Raw genomic sequence first — 20,643 nt, 5'->3', positions numbered from 1 at the left:
TTTCTGCTTCACGGCAGAAATAGTCGGGGTGGTGGTACCTACCCGTGCGGACTCACAAGAGGTCCTACCACTAGTAATTACGCAAATTATAATTTTGCGGGTTTGATTTTTATTACACGATGTTATTCTTTCACCGTGGAAGTTAATCGTGTACATTTGTTAAGTACGTAGTTCATTAGAAAAATTGTTACCCGCCTGTGGGATTCGAACACCGGTGCATCGCTCGATACTATTGCACCGGACGTCTTATCCTTTAGGCCACGACGACTGTTCTATCGGGAGTCTCTGAGGAATTGTGTGAGATGATCCCATCATCTCGCTTTTACCATTACCGCTCGCCACCAGAGTAGAGTTCAGTCATACTACCTAAAACTAATGCTTACATTCACAGTGTGTTTCCAAAGAACTTCCTTGCCACGTTGTCATCCGGCTATCGAATTAATTTCTCTCCACCGTGTTTGCTGAGTTCTGTAAGACGACCTTCTTCAAATTAGGTTTACGAAGCAGCAGACTGGCTATATTTCTGTCATTGTTGATGCCCATGAACGATGATAACCACTATCAAGTGGGATGTATGCTTGTTTAGAATAACAAACCAAGAGTCCAATAACATTTTTGTTTTTCAATTAATTATATCAAATAGATATTCTAATATAAATACTTATTTTTATTGTACTCTGTATATTTATGGTTTATTAAAAACATCAATTATTCTGACTCTTCATCTTAAGTAGTTTGAGCAACTTCTGAATCACTGGTCAGGTAAAAGGCTCAACAAAAATATTTTGCTCGTAGTATGCGAGTTATTTCCGTTCTTTGTTATTGTCTCAGGCAAATAGAGGAAGATTAGTAATTCGCCTTTGAAAATCATTGATTTAAAGTTGTAGGTAATTAATTATATTCCCCTATGATTGATTACATTAAGTTTTTAACGACAGTTTGATCATCAAGAATACTTAGCAATCCGAAATATGTTTGCTGCGAAAGATTAATGCTGGTTTTAAATGGGCCATGACTGTATGTCAGTGTATTTATAGATTTAAACAAAAATCGTTAAAATGTGCCGCTTCTCTAACTATCCAAGGGCGCCAGTTACAACGTCCGAATGTTGGTCAGGCAGATTTATGGTTTAATTCTTAGGTGTTATCATACTTTAGGGGCAATTGGAAATTTCAATGGAAATACTGAATTTATTTTTTACGTAAACTCTAGTCGTGATTTTTACACAAAAAAACAAAACATTTATTTATTTATTTTCTACATTTAATGCAGACTTTTCCGTCACTAGCATAATGCTATAGAGAATAGTACACATACGTTAGATTTTTTATTTGTTTATTAAAATAATCAGAAAAAGTTTTAAAAGTTTTACTAAATGTATATTTGAATATTAAGCTATGTACATTTGAAATAATAATAATATGATTGCAGCAGTGAGTACTAAAAGTTGCAGGAAACCTTAAAGTAAAATACGAGATGATAATCTAGTCGTAAAAATAATAACTTAAAGGACAAAAGAAGTGGGAGGTTTGTGGATTAGTGAACGTTTCATAGTATAGCGGTGGAATGAGATTTTCAGTGGCAGTAGTGCTTGGTTGAATACTTGCAATGAACATCGATAAATTAATCGGTTCATTTATTAGTTATATTTTTTTTAGAATTGCAACAATCGCCCTCTAACATACCTCTTTCTATTATTTTAATTTATGTACCTTGTGCAGAAGTATGTTGATGACCTGAAAATTTAGCATTTTATGGCCTAGCTCTTCAAATATTTCATTGTAAATTTCTGATAATGACTGACATTTCCATGTCTTCACTCAAATAATATTCTGGAAATCTAAAATTTAAAACTTTTGTTTTATTTTCGGCAATTTTTACTTATAATGCTCTAATTATTTAGCTGTGTTGTTTGTCGTCCGACATGATTTCACCTTTTTTTCCCAACACGTTAGTTAATATGTCTACTGCATACATGTATGTCTTTATTATAAACTGTCATAAAACCTACTCGTAAAAATTTTTTGAAGATTGTTTACTCAATATTTTCTATTAGTACCTAAATACACTTTAGAAGTCAAATTGTTTCGTCTACTATGATCCGCGTGTACTAGTTTGTGTACAGGGAGCCCGGTATGCCCCGGCATGCGGTGGAGCCCGGGAGCCTATAGCACGGTGCGTACGCTCCTGCAAAGTCCCGTGTTGTGCGAAACCGTGTTATATGAAACATCTCAACTATGCCTGTCTGTATTTTTTCACATATATACATAAAAAGTAAGCAGTAAAATTTCGGTTATTTCAATATATTTTGTGTTCATATTGCACAATAAAAATTTCGAAATAATCTTAAACAAACATCTCGTTATCGTGTTGTAGAACTAGCGTGTTAAAAGATGGGTTTTGGGGATTTGTTTTCTTTTCATATTAGAGTGGGATCGTGTTGTAAAATACCGTATTATAGGAGGATTGTCGGTACTTAGTGTTTTTTTTTTACTTCTTATGCTGGTAGCCTTGAGAGGTTATTTCAGCTTCTCCTTGACGTGTAGGTGAGCTCACGGGGCTCAAACCAAGTGTTTTACTAACAGTGGCCCTAGCGAGAGCAGTGCTTCGCAGAATCTACCACCGGATCGGAAACGCGACCCACTGAGAAGATCTGGCGAGAAACTCAGTGGGCTGTGTTTATGGGTTAATTTACTCGGCGAGCCCTTCGTCTCAAGCGACGGGTTCGGCGAGGACGGTGACCGGTGCTTGAGGTACCTAAAAGAACCGTTAATGGATCGGAAGGATCCGTAATGATGTGTTTAGGGTGACGTCGACTGTTTTCCATTCGGTCCACAGGATCGGGTATGTAATTACCGGTGGCCACGACAAGATGGTTTTCATGTCGTGCCGCCTTCTCAAAATGGCGCAATGATGCCGACTGTAGATACTTACTGACTGAGTCAAGCTCCAGGTCATCATGGAGATCCACGTTTCTTAGGAACCATGGTGTTCCGACGGCTATTCTGCGAAAACGGGATTGAATGACTTGAAGGGCTTTCAAGTTGGTGCGGACTGCGTGAGCGAACACCACGCTTGAATTAGTGTTGTGTTTTTTTTGTCTACCTTTTCTAGCAACCTCGAGGGGTTATTCTAGATTCGCCGAGCTTATAGGTCAAACCTCACGGGGCTCAAACCTGGCGACGTTGCGAACACGAACCCTAGCAAGAGCCGTGCTTCGCAGAATCTACCACCGGATCGGGAACGCGACCCACTGAGAAGAACCGGCGAGAAACTCAGTGGGCTAGTGTTGTGATTTATCGATGATGTTTTGTCTCGTTCCTACACGCGCCGCGCCTCGTCCCGCGTCCCGCCGTGGCCGAGCGCAACGCGGACTGCCCGGGCGCCCGGCAGCGCATCCGAACGAACGAAACACAACACGCACTGTTCCGCTACTCGTGTTTACTACGAACATAACATTACGTTTAAAATTTAAATAATTTCTCGATTCCAGAGTGCTGTGATTGTTTATTGAATTATTTTGTGCTATTATAAGGTAAGTTTAATATTTCTAGTACTATAAACTTATAAAGTTTTAAGAATATAACTTGATGTAGGTAATTATAATGTTACTTTATGTTTTTTTTTTGATAAATAAAGTAATCTATCTATAGGAGATCGACGTTGTGTGATCAACGATTAATTTTGTTTTTCGACTTGTTTGTAAAAGCCTTGAAATGTTATAATCACGTTAAAGTTATATTACGTTACTTTAGTTAGATTCAGAGAGACAGGAGCGCATTCCCAGCGTCATAATTTAATTTTGGAAAAGTATGAAGTGATCGAATTAAAATTTCGTAACAGAGGTGCTTATAATGTGCTAAAAATATGTAACTCGCAAGTGTGCGAAACGTTATATTATAAATAACTTTATCGCTGGCCCTGTTGTCATAATTAATTTTTTTTCCATGAGACAAAATTTATATTTCATCCATAAGCAACACCAATTGTAACCTAATTATTATAAATACTCGCGTGCTTTGTTTGCTACAATAATACATCAGAATACTGCTAAGGACTTTAATTCTATTAAATAATTCCTATTTATGAATAAAGAAATGTGCAAAACAGTTAATAGCATATTTTAATACATGCTTAAATAAGATTAAAAATGAAAACCTGTATTACGGATCATTTTAAAGGTATAATTTTAGGAATAATCACATGCAAATGTGACAGTTCATATGTTTAAATGTCTCTTACTTAATCACGCAAAAATGGCTAAACCGATTTTGGGTGATATTTAGTCTAAAAATTGTGTAGTTTTTATGACATGGATTAAAAAATAAGTATAGTTTTTGTCATGATGAATGACCCGAACCGCGTAACGCCAGGGAGCACAATCAATTCTTTAATCTGAAAAAAATGCAATGTATTTCACTATAATATCCTATTTCACTATAATATATTAACTACAAACTTATCGAGAACAATACGAATGGCCTTTTTTCTGTTTTTGTGGTTAAAAAGTATTCCACGACCAAACATTACTTACAAAATTAATGTTGCCACGTTTGGAACATTGTGACACATCGCATTGAAGAATAGTTATTCTAAAAGCATGTAGTTGACGTACTGGCATATACTGGGACTGGGCCTTCACGAATGTATCACCTACGCAAACTCTTGCTTTAGAAGATTCTGGAATAAATTGAACTCTACTGATTCTTTGTTTTTGATATATATTTTTAAATCTGTCAATCTGTTAAACAAAGTTTCGTAGCGCACAGTAAAACAAACGACCTTTTTCATTAGAAATTAAACAGATTTGTCAATAGCTCAATTCATATTCTCGAACCTTCGTTTGCGTATTTTTCAAGTTAATCAAAATTAATAAAACATTTTTCGAATAGTTTTCTTCTGTTAGCCCCGTTTCAAAATATATTCCAGTGAACAAAACAGAAAGCTACTGACAATGGCAAGACCACGTAATTTGGTAACTCTTCTCACAACGGTGTACCTTGTCATGCAACTGAGTTTAGAAACTGAGCAAATTGGGTGCCGTCAAAAACAAAAACCTTGGTCCTATACTTTTTCGTGGCTAGACACATTAATTTATTGTTTTCTCTTCGACTGGCATCCAGGTTTGACTACCAAGCCAAAAAAAGCTCAATTGTACGATCCGACAACGTTCCTTTTCCTCACTCAAGAAGTAGAAGAAATACCTAATCGTCTTAACCTGGTCTGTGCGGACAAACAAAATATCAACCTTTTTTCCTTTTCCTACCTATTCGCTGGCCTAGCCCTTAGCCTAAGGGGCTATTTCAGCTACGCCCGGACGGGTAGGTGAGCTCACGGGCTCAACTTAAGAGAATTTGCTAACACTAGCCCTAGCAAGAACAGTGCTCCGCGAGAAACTCAGTGGGCTGAAAAATATCAACAACCTATCTGTTTGTGCTGAACAAATTACGTAATCGAATGTAGGTACCGATTTGAAAAATGGCATTGTTAATGAAATTAGTAAACAAACAGAGTCATTTCTTTTTGTGTTATTATAAGATCGCAGTGGATCGCAAGGGGTAGTGGCGCACGTGCATCTCTCGTCAGCATGAGTAATAATAATGTGATTCAAAGCTCGCATTTAGATGCGAACGTATGTACTAAACATTTTTGTGACGGTCGACTTTTGAATTACTTCTCGAAGCTAACTTAAATTGTAATGATATTGATATATCGTTTAGTATCTTTAAAGATAATTTATATTTAAAATGAAATGTATTTTTGGTCAAATTAAAGATCTATTAATAATTTAAGTACGTTCTTAATTAAACAGAGCCTTGTGCTTATTTTTCTACTGTTATGTTTGTTTGCATAGGTCAGGATATCAACGATAATCCTTATATTTATGAAAAAAAAAGTAAAGTTAAATTTAGACTGGGTGGATTGATGTTTAAACGAATTGAGATTATAAATTGATTGACTTATATACCTATGTAAAATTAGCAAGTGAATCCCATTTAGGGGCGATAGTAGTTTCGCTAGGGCTTTATTAATATGAGCGAAGGTGTCTCTATCAGACAGGTTGACAGCTGCCTTCTGGTGCATTAAAAAAATAGGTGAAAAATTCCAGATTAATACAATATTTGCGACTGGAGCACAAAAATACACACCTATATTTTTTTTAATTTTATGCATCTAAAAACGTTTGTAGTAGTAATTTTGTAAGTTATATAAAGTAAGTTATATAAGTACGTTGCAGACTACAAAATTCAACTTATACCTCATCAATGAAACTATGGAACTTAATATTTCAACTTGTCAATACCAAAACAATTAAGTTATCTAGTGAAGAAGCAGTATTATGTGCACATTCGCGGTTTTGTTCAGACGAAATTTCGTTTCGAACTTTTGGCGCACTTTCGGTCTATTAGTCATAAGTTCATTAAAGCATCCAATTTACCTGGGTTTTCTTTGTGTTTCAAAATGTTGGCATACGTCCCGTATGAACTGTGCCATTAATCATCAACAAATGAAAAAAAAAACTGAAATTCAACCAGTAAATAGAACGCAGAATTGTGTTTAAAATTTAATTTTTCCACCATAAACAATTAAAAATCAGATGTTTTTTTAGCGAAGTTAGATAATATTTTCCTATGCTGTTTGACTCGTTACTGCCGGGCATCGTGACCACGATGGCCAGCAGTGTCAAATCCGGTCCTATCTGCGAGACGAGGACACGGCTCTGCCCCAGTCTCGTCACAATCACAGTGGTGGTACTCCATCGTCAGTTCGCTCCGGGCGACGTGGTGTAGGTACTAGCCGAAACACCCATGGCCGGTGAGCACTTGCGTTAACTAGAAGGTGGGATGCCCTCGGTCGCGGTTGACTTGACGGTCCCAAGACCAACCGACGGATTCTCTAACTGTTTCACCGAGATATAGCTCTCCCTTGTCGCGGAGATCGCATCTTCACGTATAATTGGCGGCGAGCGCCTCCGTCTCCAGCTTCTAAAGAGACGTGCCGGCGAGAACGCACGTTTCCTCGAAAGGATGGTGCGGCATCCACGAATCGTCTTTACCGAAATCGCATACTGCGTACAGTGCCATGGACTGCGACGTCCCCACGTAGATGTAGCGGTCCACCGATTCGTATCTCCCGACTATTGGCAGGAGTCACCGAGTCACTATTGGCATCAGCCAGGGACCCAACTTGTCGAAGTGAGCGCGCAAGTTTTAACGACCAGACCGGCGCCCCCCCACAACACTACGCTCGTATGAAACACACACCCTGCCCCATAGGTAAAGCCGCCTCTGCGTCCGGTTTCACTATACATCCTGCTAACAAACTTATACTACCAGTAAATAAATGTTTACAGTGAAATTACTTTTATGCAATTTGATTCTCGGGTTCACGATAAAAACAAACGACTTGCCAAGTTGTTCGATTCCGTGATTGATGTTCGAAAGTACTCATGAAAATATTTAACTGTTTCAAATGTATCGCGCTCTGATCTCTCTATTTTAACATTAGTTCTAGTTAAAAGCGTTGTGATGGAGACAAATACTCGTATGTACGTGTTGCCGGGTGCTGAAATACGAAACGTTTGGGAATTCGATTTTTTAGTTGATAATAAATTTGTTTTTCTGGGAATAACGGCGAAGAGAAGATCTTCCACCTAGCGGATGATATTACTCGGTAGACCGACGGTCCTAATGTTGTGGTTCTGAACTTGTATATATGCAAACTTACCTTGAAAATGTCGTAAGCGAGATTCAGGCATCTGTCAAATATCTTGTGTTTATTATGGCTGCCCGCCACATATTTATTGCTGTTGATGTGCTAGTGAGTTTACGGTGCACTCGGTGTTAAATGGTTATCTGAGAGCATCGAAAACGTCAACACAAATGACGTCAGTCGTTAAAGTCGTCGTGGCCTAAAGGATAAGACGTTCGGTGTACTCGTATCTAGCGATGCACCGGTGTTCGAATCCCGCAGGCGGGTACCAATTTTTCTAATGAAATACGTACTCAACAAATGTTCACGATTGATTTCCACGGGAAGGAATAACATCGTGTAGAAATCGAACCCGCAAAATTATAATTTACGTAATTACTGGTGGTAGGACCTCTTGTGAGTCCGCACGGGTAGGTACTACCACTCCGCCTATTTCTGCCGTAAAGTAGTAATGCGTTTCCGTTCCAAGGGTGGGGTAGCCGTTGTAACTATACTGAGACCTTAGAACTTATATTTCAAGGTGGGTGGCGCATTTACGTTGTAGATGTCTGTGGGCTCCAGTACCTATTTAACACCAGGTGGGCTGTGAGCTCGTCCACACATATAAGCAATAAAAAAAAAACGTCACGTTCTACTGGTGGTAAGACCTGTTGTGGGTCCGCACGGGTAGGTACCACCATCTTGGCTATTTCTGCCGTAAACCAGTAATGCGTTTCGGTTTGAAGGACGGGGCAACCGTTGTACTGTTACAAGTGAGACTTTAGAAATCATGTCTTAAGGTGGGTGGTGGCATTTACATTGATGTCTACGGGCTCCGGTAACCGCTCAACACCAGGTGGGCTGTGAGCTGGTCCACACATATAAGCAATAAAAAGAAAAAAACGTCACGTTCTACTGGTGGTCGGAGCTGTTGTGAGTCCGCATGGGTAGATACCATCACCCTGGCTATTTCTGCCGTGAAGCAGTAATGCGTTTCGGATTGAAGGGCAGGGCAGCCGTTGTACTGTTACAAGTGAGACCTTAGACATCATGTCTCAAGGAGCTCCGGTAACCACTCAACACCAGGTGGGCCGTGAGCTCGTCCACCCATCAATAAATCAAGCAATAAAAAAAAATGTTGTAACGTTATACCGGAATATCAGGTGCATTGTAGTATATGCAGAAATGGATGGGCGGTGGAGAAAAAGAACTGCGTCTTACCCTCCCAAAAGAGATACGCAGCAGTAAAATCGGCTATACTCTCGCACCTATGTTAGTTATCTACCGTGTGCACACATGTGCTATATTCTATTGGCTAACAATAGCCACAATTCTTTTAATTAACTGGGTAGGTAGAGGATTTCGCTTTTTGTAGATATAATTAACTAGCGACCCGCCCTCGCTTCGCTTCGGAAACATTAAAACAGACATGAAACCATAAAAATTAAATAAAAAATAAATAAAAAAAGTAGCCTATGTTCATCAGGGACAATGTCGGCTTCTAATGGAAAAAGAATTTTTCAAATCGGTCCAGTAGTTTCGGAGCCTATTCGAAACAAACAAACAAACAAATCTTTCCTCTTTATAATATTAGTATAGATTATAGTATAGAAGTATAGATAATACTTTTAAGGCTTAATATCTCATTTTTATTTTCAATACATTAATTGCTAGCGTAGAACACTTTTCCCCCTACCTTGTTGTTAGCTTCGCTTGTAGCTTAAGGACCTATTCCAGCTACACGCGTACGGGTAGGTGAGCTCATGGGTTTAACTTGAGAGAATTTGCTTACACTAGCCCTAGCAAGAGCAGTGCTTCGCGGAACCTACCACCGGATTGGAATCGCTACCCACTGAGAAGATCCGGCGAGAAAGTCATTTGGCTGTGTCTGAGGGTTAGTTCGCTTGTCGAACTCTTTGTCGTAATCGACGAGTTGGACGAGGACGGTGCTAGAAGAGCCTAAAAGCACCGAGAGTGGATGCGGAGGATCCGACAAGACATGCTTTGGGTGACGGTTTGTGTTGCCCCGTGTCGGCTGGATCAGATGACGGGACAGCATTCAAATGTCACGAATAGGAACTTAGTTGTCCCATGACCACGAAAACTTAAAAATACTTGAAACGATCTTTTGTTAAAAACTAGTGACAGACTAAAAGACTTAGTGAATTAATAGTGAAACGCTGCGACAATTGTCAAAATAAATATTAGAAACATCCATTTGGTCCCACTCCGGGCTTCAAATATTATTGAGTGTATAATTGTCGAAAAATATCCCGCAGTAACAGCGACTGTACAAATAATCTTAAATTAAAGGCGTGAATGCAGTAAAAACAAACCTAGACATATATTTGTAAGCGGTAAACTTATAAATAAATGAAACATTCCGTTCGTGCTCATTTTCCTATTGGTAGTTGTTCCGAGAATGTTGTTCTCGAACATTAACCTAAAAAAACTTCTTCTGATTGTTTTATTTTTGGAGAGGAGTATCTAAAGTGGTATGCTACTGAGAAAATGTTTCAATTGGTCACAGATTTTTTATTTATTGCTTAGCTGGGTGACGAGCTCTCGGCCCACCTTGCGTGAAGTGGTTACCGGAGCCTATAGACACATACGACGTAAATGCTGCCACCACCTCGAGACACGAGTTCTTAGGTCTCAGTTTTTACAGTACAACGGCTGCCGCGCCCTTCAAACAGATTACTACTTCTCACTCACAGCATGTCCTACCACCAGTAATATGCAAAGTATAATTTTGCGGGTTTTGATTTTTATTACACGATCTTATTCTTTCACCTCATCAGAGGGAGAGGTAGAGGAAGAGGTAGACCTAAGAAGAAATGGATGGATTGCATAAAAGACAATAGGTATAAGAGGGGAGTGAGAGAAGAAATTGTATATGATAGAGGGGTAGGGAAGGAGAAAACATGTTGTGCCGACCCCAGGTGTTTGGGAGAATGGCAGGAGAATGATGATTATTCTTTCACCGGGAAAGTCAATCGTGAAAATTTGTTAAGTACCTATGTATTATATTTCATTAGAAAAATTGGTAGCTGCCAGCGGGAATCGACCACTGGTGCATCGCTTGAGTGCACCGGGCGTCTTATCCTTTGGGCCACGACGACTTCAAAATATTGTATAATGCAAGTTTGTTTTTATTACGCACTACTGGCCTTGATAGTGAGATAAATTGAGAGCATTCGCTGGGTAGATACGTTTTAACTTGGAAGAAAAAATAGTACAGTCGCATGTTAGGGCAAAAATAAGCTTCGATTTGGACACAAATAAGAACTCATTATTTTCAGGATATTTTAATCAAATAATATTCAGGGTTTTTTGGCAGAAACGCGAGAAGCGAAGCTGTGTTTTGTTTCTGTTTCTAATAGTTATAAGACATAATAATTTACAACAGTTTGAGTGTTCCTTTAGGTTTACACGGATAATAATAGTGGTTTATTAACCGTACAGCACAGGTGAAAGTGCACAAATGTAGGAAAATGAACCAGAGCCGCTGGACGTAGCTTTTTGGGTTCTCCCAAAAAGTCCACTGAACTAGTCTCAGCAAATAACCACCACTTTACTAAGACTTTTTTTTCATCCAACCTCATCTCGTTGCGTTTGAATTCACTCCGATCAATTAGTCTCAAATTAATCAACTTCATTTCATTTCGCTTCATATGATTTTTTATTTAAAAGAATATGTAATAGTATTCTATTAAAAATTGTTTTTTTTTTTTAATAAAAAAAAGTAGTGGAAGTAAAGAATATTCCGTTTCTTATTAAATATTGTTTTCCAACCACTTTATGAAATTAAAATGGAAACATTTAAAATTGTATATACTCTTAATATTTTTAGCGAATGTACTAAAACTAGATTTATTACTAACCTAGGATTGAAAGACGTAGTTATCCAAATATAAATCTGGCGTGAAGCCATTGACTATAATTATATTGAGAGTGCCAAATTCTATAATGATTACTGCACGCCTTCGTGTGCTAAGTTCACTGCATGTACAACGAGTACTTCTAAATTTTATTAGATCTTTACCAATGAAGTTGCCGTTTAGTATGCCGAAAGTTATAGTAATTTTCATAATTTTTTTATTTTATTTCTATCAACCAAACTATCGATCTATAGAATCGATGCATCTCTGGGAGCGCATTGTTAATTTTTCAATGCCTTTATTGAAGAAGTCTAGTTTATAAGAACTAAGCTCTTTAAAGGCATTTGAAACTGCCTTTAGGCTATTGAATTTTTTCCTACTAAGAAGCAGTCCAAACTTTTGAAGTCTGTCGTTACGAGTTCTTGTGAGTACGGTGGATGACGGAAAATCTCCAATCTTAGCTCTTGCTCAACTATCTCTCCTAGTTTAGAGACAATCTCTTGTGCTGTATGAGGTCGAACGTTGTCGTATAGGAGTAGATTCAGTGTTGTCAGCTTCCACTTTCGCTTTTGGTTCATCATTGTTGACATTCGTTTGTGAGCGACCAAGGTGTACATTTTTAGATCAAAATTTTCATATTCGTGTTAATATTGTCATCAGTGCATCACTAAAAATTTATTTTTCGGGGATTTAATTCTAAAACAAAGCTCTTTTTTGTGTCAATCAGTGGCTCATTGACGAAGTAAATAGCTTTTACGTGATATCTGTAAAATGCGGTCAATTTAAATTTTAAGGAATACAATTGTTTTTGTATTGGCAATTTACAACCCACTATTATAAATTTATTATTTGTTTCACAAAGCTATAGTACATCTATTTATAAATTTCGGCGGTTTTAATATAATATGAAAAGAGGTTTTCTAAAATAAATATTATTTAATTAGCTCGTTTGTGCACGTTGAAAAGTAATCAATCTATCTATTTCGTAATAATGTTGTTTGCTTAAAGAATATTTACAAAAATCAAACAAACCATTTGTTGACGTTCATTAATGAGAAACTATTAACAATATTCGTTCTATACGTTCTAGTTGACCTTACATGCTATCCCGGAATAAACTTTCACCTAGAATCCGACCTTCAGACCACAGCATATGGTGTAACTCACATTCCCGGAGCACGTGTTTACGTATTCATAGCCAATTTGGTTAGGAACGGCGTTCGATAATTTTAAGTTCTAGTTTTCGGGTCTGGCTTAAACTGGTCATTGTTTAAAACCGTGATCTCATTCCGCAGAAACGAACGAGTGAGCTCTGCTGTGAATGGACCGTTAGATACGATTCGAAAGTATTCGTAAAAGAAAATGGCGGAAAACGGGTAAGGATCCTTGTTGATTTTAGATAAATTTATGCAGTTTTTTTTGGATTTATAATATAAATGTATTCAGAGATAAGTTTTTTAATCAAAATTTAACAAATGTTTTAAATAGTCTAAGTTTCTTATGAACTAATCCTAGTTTAAAAGTTATTTTGTGTCTTTTCCTTGCGTTTGAAGCTGACTTCTTAATCCATAAGAATAAGGCGATTCGACCATTCCTATGCTACACTGGTTTTCATTATTTTTTTTAACTAACGTAAAACCAATGGAATGGGTCAAAGTTGTGGATTAGTTAAAGCGAGTGTCGGCAGTCTGTGTTGTCAGCTGGTGCGAAAATAACTGAAAATTTGGCGGCTTTCCAGGTACGGCGGCGTGATGGGACACGTCGGTAGAATTCCGAACTACGGCAAAAGTAACGTGAATGTAAGTGAAAGTATTGATTACTGAAATATTCCTAATAATTTTATTGCTTTAATAGTACTAAATGGACGTGAACACGGCATACCTGGCTATTGAAGCGCATAAACAATTTGAACGCATCTTGAGACTTTTTTGACTGGACTTGTTTTAATCGTTATCTTCCACCCTTTCAACCGCAATGTTTGCCTATTTCGCGGCAGTAATAGACAGGAACGTAGAACATGCCCTACGAATCTATTATATTACCACTAGTAATTACTTAAATTTATAAATTTAGACGGATTTTCGATTTTACGTGTTCAATTCTTAGAAAGAAATGGTGCCTAGAGATTAGAATTCTAGCATAGTTGTATCGTCGCATATGAGCTATGAGGCAGTGGGCGTCTTATCTTTAAGCGACTAGAACTTATTTTTCACATATTCTTAGTAAAATTGGTAGAGCTTAAGACTCTATTATTAAGATTATTGCACGTATAACCAAACCTAAGATTGTTCAGTAAAGGTGTGAATCGATTTTTTCTAAAGACAGTTTGTTAAATTTTCAGCCAATGGGGTCAGTTGAACCCCCAGCGTGCATTCAAAATGCGATGATGACGAAAGACAAGAAACCTTTTACATATACACCAGGAGGTCTGGATTTATCGCAAATCAAAACACCAAGCATGGCTAGAAGGTTGGCTAGACAAAAATCGGCAGAAGATCACGAACAGGCCAACTATGCTGGATATCATCCGCAAGGAGGTCCGCAATATGGTCCCCAAGGAGTTCCACAAGGAGGAGTACCACCCCCTCCTCCGCCACCAAAGGCACCAGCTCCACCACCACCACCACCTCCAATAGTCATTCAAGTGCCGAATTCTAAATCCCCAAAACCGGTGGCTCTTGGAGAACGCCCTGAAATTGTGATTCCAGACAATCCCATCGGAATGCTACGGAAAACGAATAGTCCTTACCACTGGGAAGCGGAAAAGGCAGAGTTGCAAAAGTTAGGATCCGTTCCGAAATACGTCGAAAAGGTGCCGAGTCCTCTGACTGTCAAAATGCCGCCTTCCACATTTAGTCAACAGCAGCCGCAATCTTATACTCCACAAAACAACTATCAGCGACCCGTGAACAATCAAAGTCACCCCGAAAGTCCCATTCACAGGCCCGAAGCTCAGTATGCTCATCAGAAATCCGCTTCTCCAAATATCTCGACTCTCAACGGTTCACCTCCAACAAGAGAACTGTTACAACGTCAAGATTCCCAGTTCAATAAAAGTCCCCAGCCGTTTGGCAATCAGGCTCCGTCCAGTGTCAGCTCCCCTTTCTCTCCCAGCCCTAATAACAACTGGCGTCAACCAGAGAAAAGAGACTCACCGGCCAAAAACTTGCAACAATCTCATCAAATCAACCGCGGACCATTATCACCCAACAACGCCCCGCATTATTCGCCGGGCTACCAACATCAGTCAACTCCAGCCAACACGGCACCAGTTTTTCATACTCTTCCGAGAACTAGTCAGAGATCTCAAGATAACGGTAACAGTAATTTAATTTATAATAACACCAGAGAAACTAAGCCCCAAGCTCCACAATCAGATACTAACTCGGCACCTTGGAGGTCGAATACTATAAATAGATATGCACGCGAACCAGAAAATCCGCAAAGTATTTACAATACCCCAAATACTAACGTGAAACAAGCTTACAGTCCTCCGTGGAAATCTAACGACGCGAACAATAATAACGAAAATAGCTACGTTCCACCTTGGATACAAGAAAACAAACCCCAACAACAAAACAATCAGCCTTGGAATGCATCGCAGGATGTTAACGGCAATAGATATGCTGATGGTACAGCGCCTTGGAGGTCTCAAAGCAATGAAAAATCATCTATCACTCCACCCTCAAAACAGGAACCACCTCGTTACCAATCAAGCATCTCCATTCCCGTGACACCGAGAAAACAAAATTCCCAACCTCAGCCCGAATTTAGCGCGCAGCCCCAAAAAGAAGCTGTTTACGTTAATCAGGAGCCCATATATTACTGTCCCGACAGTCCTAAGTCGATACCACCGTGGGTAAAGACTCAGAAAGAGAAAACAAAAACTCCTCCGCCAGTATGGTGCCAGAGACCACTGGAAGGTAAAAAGAGTCCACCGAGAGAACTTGTTACACCACCAAGAGATGCTAATACAGAACCTGAGTGGGTTAGGAAGAGTAATGAAATGCAAAGGGGTGCACGTGAGGTCGACAGTCCGCCTAAATACCAACAGACAAGTCAGCCGGTGTGGTCAAAACGGCCTTCGGAAAATCGCAAAAGTTTGCCCAAAGATAGTGCTTCTAGCGTTCAGGGAAGTAGAATTATTCCCATTCAAATGGAAGTTTCCAGCACTGAAACTAGGGACGCCGGCCGTCACGGAGGAAACCAACCTCAACTGAGAATAACTATTGGAATGAATCAGAATCCCAATAATGGAACGCAATCACCGTTCTCGCCACCCACACAGCGCATCATGAGGGTATTATCACCGCAATTAGTGCGATTAGATGACGGCCCGACACAACATGACTTGCCGACCTTGAACAGAACTTTTCAAGGGCAGGACAGTCAGCCGAAGACGCGAATAATCCCGATACAGATCGAAAGCAACGGAGGGGCAAACAAAAGGTGAGTTCCAAACTCAATCACGTAACCCAAACAACGAGAGGTCTTGACAAATTTGTGCAAATTCCGATAAACGTAAATATAATTTTAAAACTTTTTCAATCGGTGTTTCTATCGTGTACATTTTGGAAATTATTTCAAAGGAATATCAGTCGATTTATATGATAATAAAGCACTTAATTGGTCAGCACACTGATCGTTTCTTACAGACTTATCAATACTTGGTCTATGGTTTCAGCTTCGGTGGCCGGTACTAAGGAGGTGTTTGCACTGGTCTAAAGTAAACAGAACACATTTTTATTGCACCGCTTTTCGTTCGCGATGAGTCAGTGTATAGCTTGCTTTATATTTAGCGCCGCTCCGCTTCGCAATCGCCCTAATTTTTGTTTATTTCACTAATCGAATTACTTTTGCTTCGTTTATTTTATGTTTACGTTATATTAATAATTGGTATCGAAGCGTGTATTTCACTAGTTCTTCCTCAGACTTCCATTATTATATACATTTATAAGCTTCCGTACAATGTTTTTGTACGTCATTCATTGCAGTAGGGATTGATTTCTGTGCAGACTTGCGATTTAATTTTCGATCGAAAAATAGCTTGTGTAATAAAAAAAGAAACTGTAATGTTTACTTTTCTAGGGGCAGGGAATTACTAGAATGTAGATTGCAAACGTAGAATGGTATAGTTCCACTTAGTCCTACCACGAATTTACTATACGGTCTTTTGGATATGCTCATGTTGTAGCTCATGTAGCAGTGTTGTAATGTCTACAGATCCGATAATTATTTAAAAATCAGTAGACCGTACTTACCTTACTTACTATTTTTACTGGTGGTAGGTTGTGATAGACATCTACAACGTAAATGCGCCACCCACCTTGAGATATATGTTCTAAGGTCTCAAGTATAGTTACAACGGCTGCCCCACCCTTCAAACCGAAACGCATTACTGCTTCACGGAAGAAATAAGCGGTGTAGTGGTACCTACCCGTGCGGACTTATAAGAGGTCCTACCATCAGTAATTACGCAAATTATAATTTTGCGTTATAGAACAACTTTATCTCTAAGAAAATTATGACCAATAAACCTACTGGTCTGCTTGAGTAATTAAATGATGCGGTTAATCAGACATGCTTTATATTATTGCTGGCTGTCTTTAATCAAGGCAGTCTATATCAATGCAATAAATGCAATGGATACTGATGTAATTATTGTCAGTCTCACTGAATCGTCTAGGGGTCGCTTTAAACAAAAGCTTTTCTTAATACATACCACACTTTAACTGCCTATTCGTTCCGTATTTTCATAACAATAAAAAAAAAACATAGCACTTGATTCAGAAGCCGTGTTGGCTTGTATTAATAGTATCTATGAAAACTTGTCTTGTACTTGTATCTATGAAACGATGTCTCAAAATCATTCACTTCACTGGTGGTAGGACCTCTTGGGAGTCCGCACGGGTAGGTACCACCACCCCGCCTATTTCCGCCGTGAAGCAGTAATGCGTTTCGGTTCGAAGGGTGGGGTAGCCGTTGTAACTATACTGAGATCTTAGAACTTATATCTCGGGGTGGGTGGCGCATTTACGTTCTAGATGTCTATGGGCTCCAGTAACCACTTAACGCCAGGTGGGCTGTGGGGTGAGCTCGTCCATCCATCTAATCAATAAAAATAAAAAAAATGCAGCGAAAAAATTCAATCACGAATTGATTTCCTGACACTAGAGGCAAATATCATTCGTAATTTATCTTTTCAAATTGAACATTGCAAATTGTACTTTTTTCAATGGCATTTAAGATTAGAACTATTTATTAGGTCGATTTAAAAAGACGAACTGTTGATTTGCTTTCTTTTTTTTTCTTGTGTTCGAAATGGCTCCCAAGATTTTTTTTCGAATTCTATGGCTTTTTTTCTGGTTTGTTTTTCAAACGGGTTAATTCCAAATTGTGACTTAATAACACTTCAAAACGTTCCAGTATCTTCTACCATAAATTCAGTCAAGAATCACCGCGTCAATCCAAAGCCTTCAAAGTACTACAGATAATCACTGATACCCAAGACAAGGATAGCATCACCAGTATGGAAATCCAGCACGGATACACCGATTTATAGAAATAATTAAATTATTTATTTAAAGAAATACATAGTTATTTATTTATTATATAATTATTTACATATTTACGGATGTTTGCATATGTTTAGTTCATTATGTAATTATTTACGCATATTAAAACGCTTCGTTATTGGTCATGTCATTACAGAATATTTGGCTTTGATATGACATGATTAATTAAAACTTTTATTAAGTATATGGATATTTAAGTTACGTATTTATGTAAGAATATCTTAGTGTTGCAATTTCTTTTGGTAGTTACGACCTAGTAGTATTATTTTCTAACTAAAAAGAAGATTTCGCATTGGGGAATTTATTATAAAAATTAAATGTATACAATAGGAGATTGTTTTTAAAAAGTGAATTATTTAACAAATTAAATATATTATAAGTTTTATTTTTATTTTTAATATTATTGTGTATTAAAATTGTTTTGTATTATAATATATTCGACGATATATTTTATTTTTGTAAATATAACGAAACGGCGAGTAAAACAGTGCTTTTGTGATTTATATAACTAATTATGCTCACAATTTACAGCTAATAAACCAAAGAAATGATTAGATTTTATCAATGTATTATTTAAGTAGAATAGATATTTATAATGGACGATTTTTACACTGAATTTGTTGAACAACTTTCTTAGAGATAAATAGCTACATTTTAAATTGGTTCAGATAGTTTGCAAGTTTAAACTCTTTGATAAAACAGATATTGTCAATGGTATCTTGTAATCTTCAATGTCGAGGGTCGTGGCCTCTCTAAAGAACTGTATCTTGAACTGTCTTTGGCCAGATCTGTCTATTCTCGACTATGTGGATAGCATCGCGGACATGGTAATGCCATTGTTAATGACAGTTAAAAGAAACATGAATTCTGTAATTAATATACATACATATGTAGTTTAAAAATCGTTCATTATAATGTAATGTTAATTATGTTATTGTTACACATTTGTTTAGTTATATTAATGCTTTATATGTATTTTAAGTCTCGGCTTATATAATATATTTGTATTGTATGTAAATTTAAACTGACCGACTAAACGTTTGATTTTTTTTCCGTAACGATCCTACTGCTTACTATAAAACGTTCTACTACGAAAGTTTATTTCAACATTTATTTATATTGTTAGATATGGGCGTTACGTCATATATATTTTGTTCGGTGTTTGTGATGGATTCTGTAGTATGTTTTACGGAATCTTTCTTTTGTTTGCACTTCTTCTCTTACTTTTAACCTTCATTATGTGAGGTCGGCGCAGCAATCCCTCTTATCATGCTGCATGAGGTTTTGTTATGAGTTCTACGACCGATCGCTAGCGAGACGTTAATATAGGCTTAAGAAAGTAAATATAAAAATATTGACTTCTATATACACATAAGTATTATTACAATTTTGACTAAGATCAGGCGCTTGTCTAAAATCGACGGTTTGATAGGGATTTTTCTCTCCAAAAACCCCTCCACAGCCATATCGCGTATCCTCATGATAGGGCAAGTGTATTGCTGGTTGCAGTATCTCCATCACTTTCTCTGATGATTTGACAGTTTATATTTCTGTCTCATGAAACGGCGGTACTTTGTACGCGTGTGAAGAAAGAAGCACTTGTCATATGACTGATAATGCCCATAACTAAAGAATATAGAATATAGAAAAAAATATGTTTTCGTTAAAAGTATACATAACATAAAAATCTGCATGTAATGTGAATGTTTGTTGAACTGTAAATCCTATTTGCTAACAAAACCTTCGACAATTTGTTATATTTTTACCAAATTCCTGATTGTGGTGTTTATTTTAATTAACAAAATTTTTATTGTTTGTTCTAAAAGATACATTTGATTGAGACGAAATAAAAAAAAAGTTTTAACTTTTTTTTAATTATTTTACTAAATTATTGCCTCTCTTAAAATTTGTGTTATATGATTAGATTATAATTGGCTGTTGTTTTACTTTCTATTCTTTCAATGATATTTATATTATAAGTTTTGGTAAAACTAATTTCGAGTCAAAACTTGTATCTTTTTCAATAAATGAATTAATCAATAAATAATCAGACAAGGGGTGTGGCATTCTAGTCAGTGTGATCATTCTAAGAAAATTTTATTACAATAGTAATATATATGTATCGTAAGTTTCATTAATGAATAAAAAAATATGTAATATATATATATATAACTAGATTAATTATAATTAATATAAAAAAAAGTGTGTGTGTCCGCTCCGACGCACGACTGGAGTTTACTGGATATAAAAAATTAAACGAAACAATACGAGAAATAGTTCTATATTACGACAACACGATACACTACAGATTATTAACAAATTAACGAGACACAAAACAAACGACTAACAAATATATGAAAATACAATAATGAGAGAAACGCGCGATCAGTACGAGGCTTTGTGGCGGACTGCCGGCGCAGCAGCCCGGCGCGCATTTCGTGTGACATGCGCATAACGCATTTCGTGTGACATGCTAGTACGATTTTGGTCCCCAT

The 20,643-nt window shown here is 37.5% G+C and overlaps 1 protein-coding gene across 2 annotated transcripts; it reads left to right on the top strand.

The window, feature by feature from the left end:
* The first annotated feature begins 3,354 nt into the window (after positions 1-3,354).
* LOC114239335 (uncharacterized) lies at positions 3,355-19,789 on the top strand. Of its 2 annotated transcripts, XM_028169488.2 has the most exons (6): positions 3,356-3,535; positions 12,869-12,949; positions 13,312-13,372; positions 13,915-16,022; positions 16,258-16,299; positions 18,000-18,175. In XM_028169488.2, exons 2-5 carry the CDS (start codon positions 12,936-12,938, stop codon positions 16,274-16,276), a joined length of 2,202 nt encoding a protein of 733 aa, XP_028025289.2. In that variant the 5' UTR covers positions 3,356-3,535; positions 12,869-12,935; the 3' UTR covers positions 16,277-16,299; positions 18,000-18,175. The 2 variants fall into 2 exon arrangements, with proteins under 2 accessions (XP_089584817.1, XP_028025289.2); XM_089728691.1 differs by lacking the exon at positions 16,258-16,299 and having other exon boundaries at positions 3,355-3,535; positions 18,000-19,789.
* Positions 19,790-20,643: the final 854 nt, after the last annotated feature.

This window comes from Bombyx mandarina, chromosome 07 (genome assembly GCF_030267445.1).
Source record: "Bombyx mandarina strain Sakado chromosome 07, ASM3026744v2".
Taxonomy (NCBI): Eukaryota; Metazoa; Arthropoda; class Insecta; order Lepidoptera; family Bombycidae; genus Bombyx; species Bombyx mandarina.
This window is presented reverse-complemented; position numbering and strand designations above follow the sequence as displayed.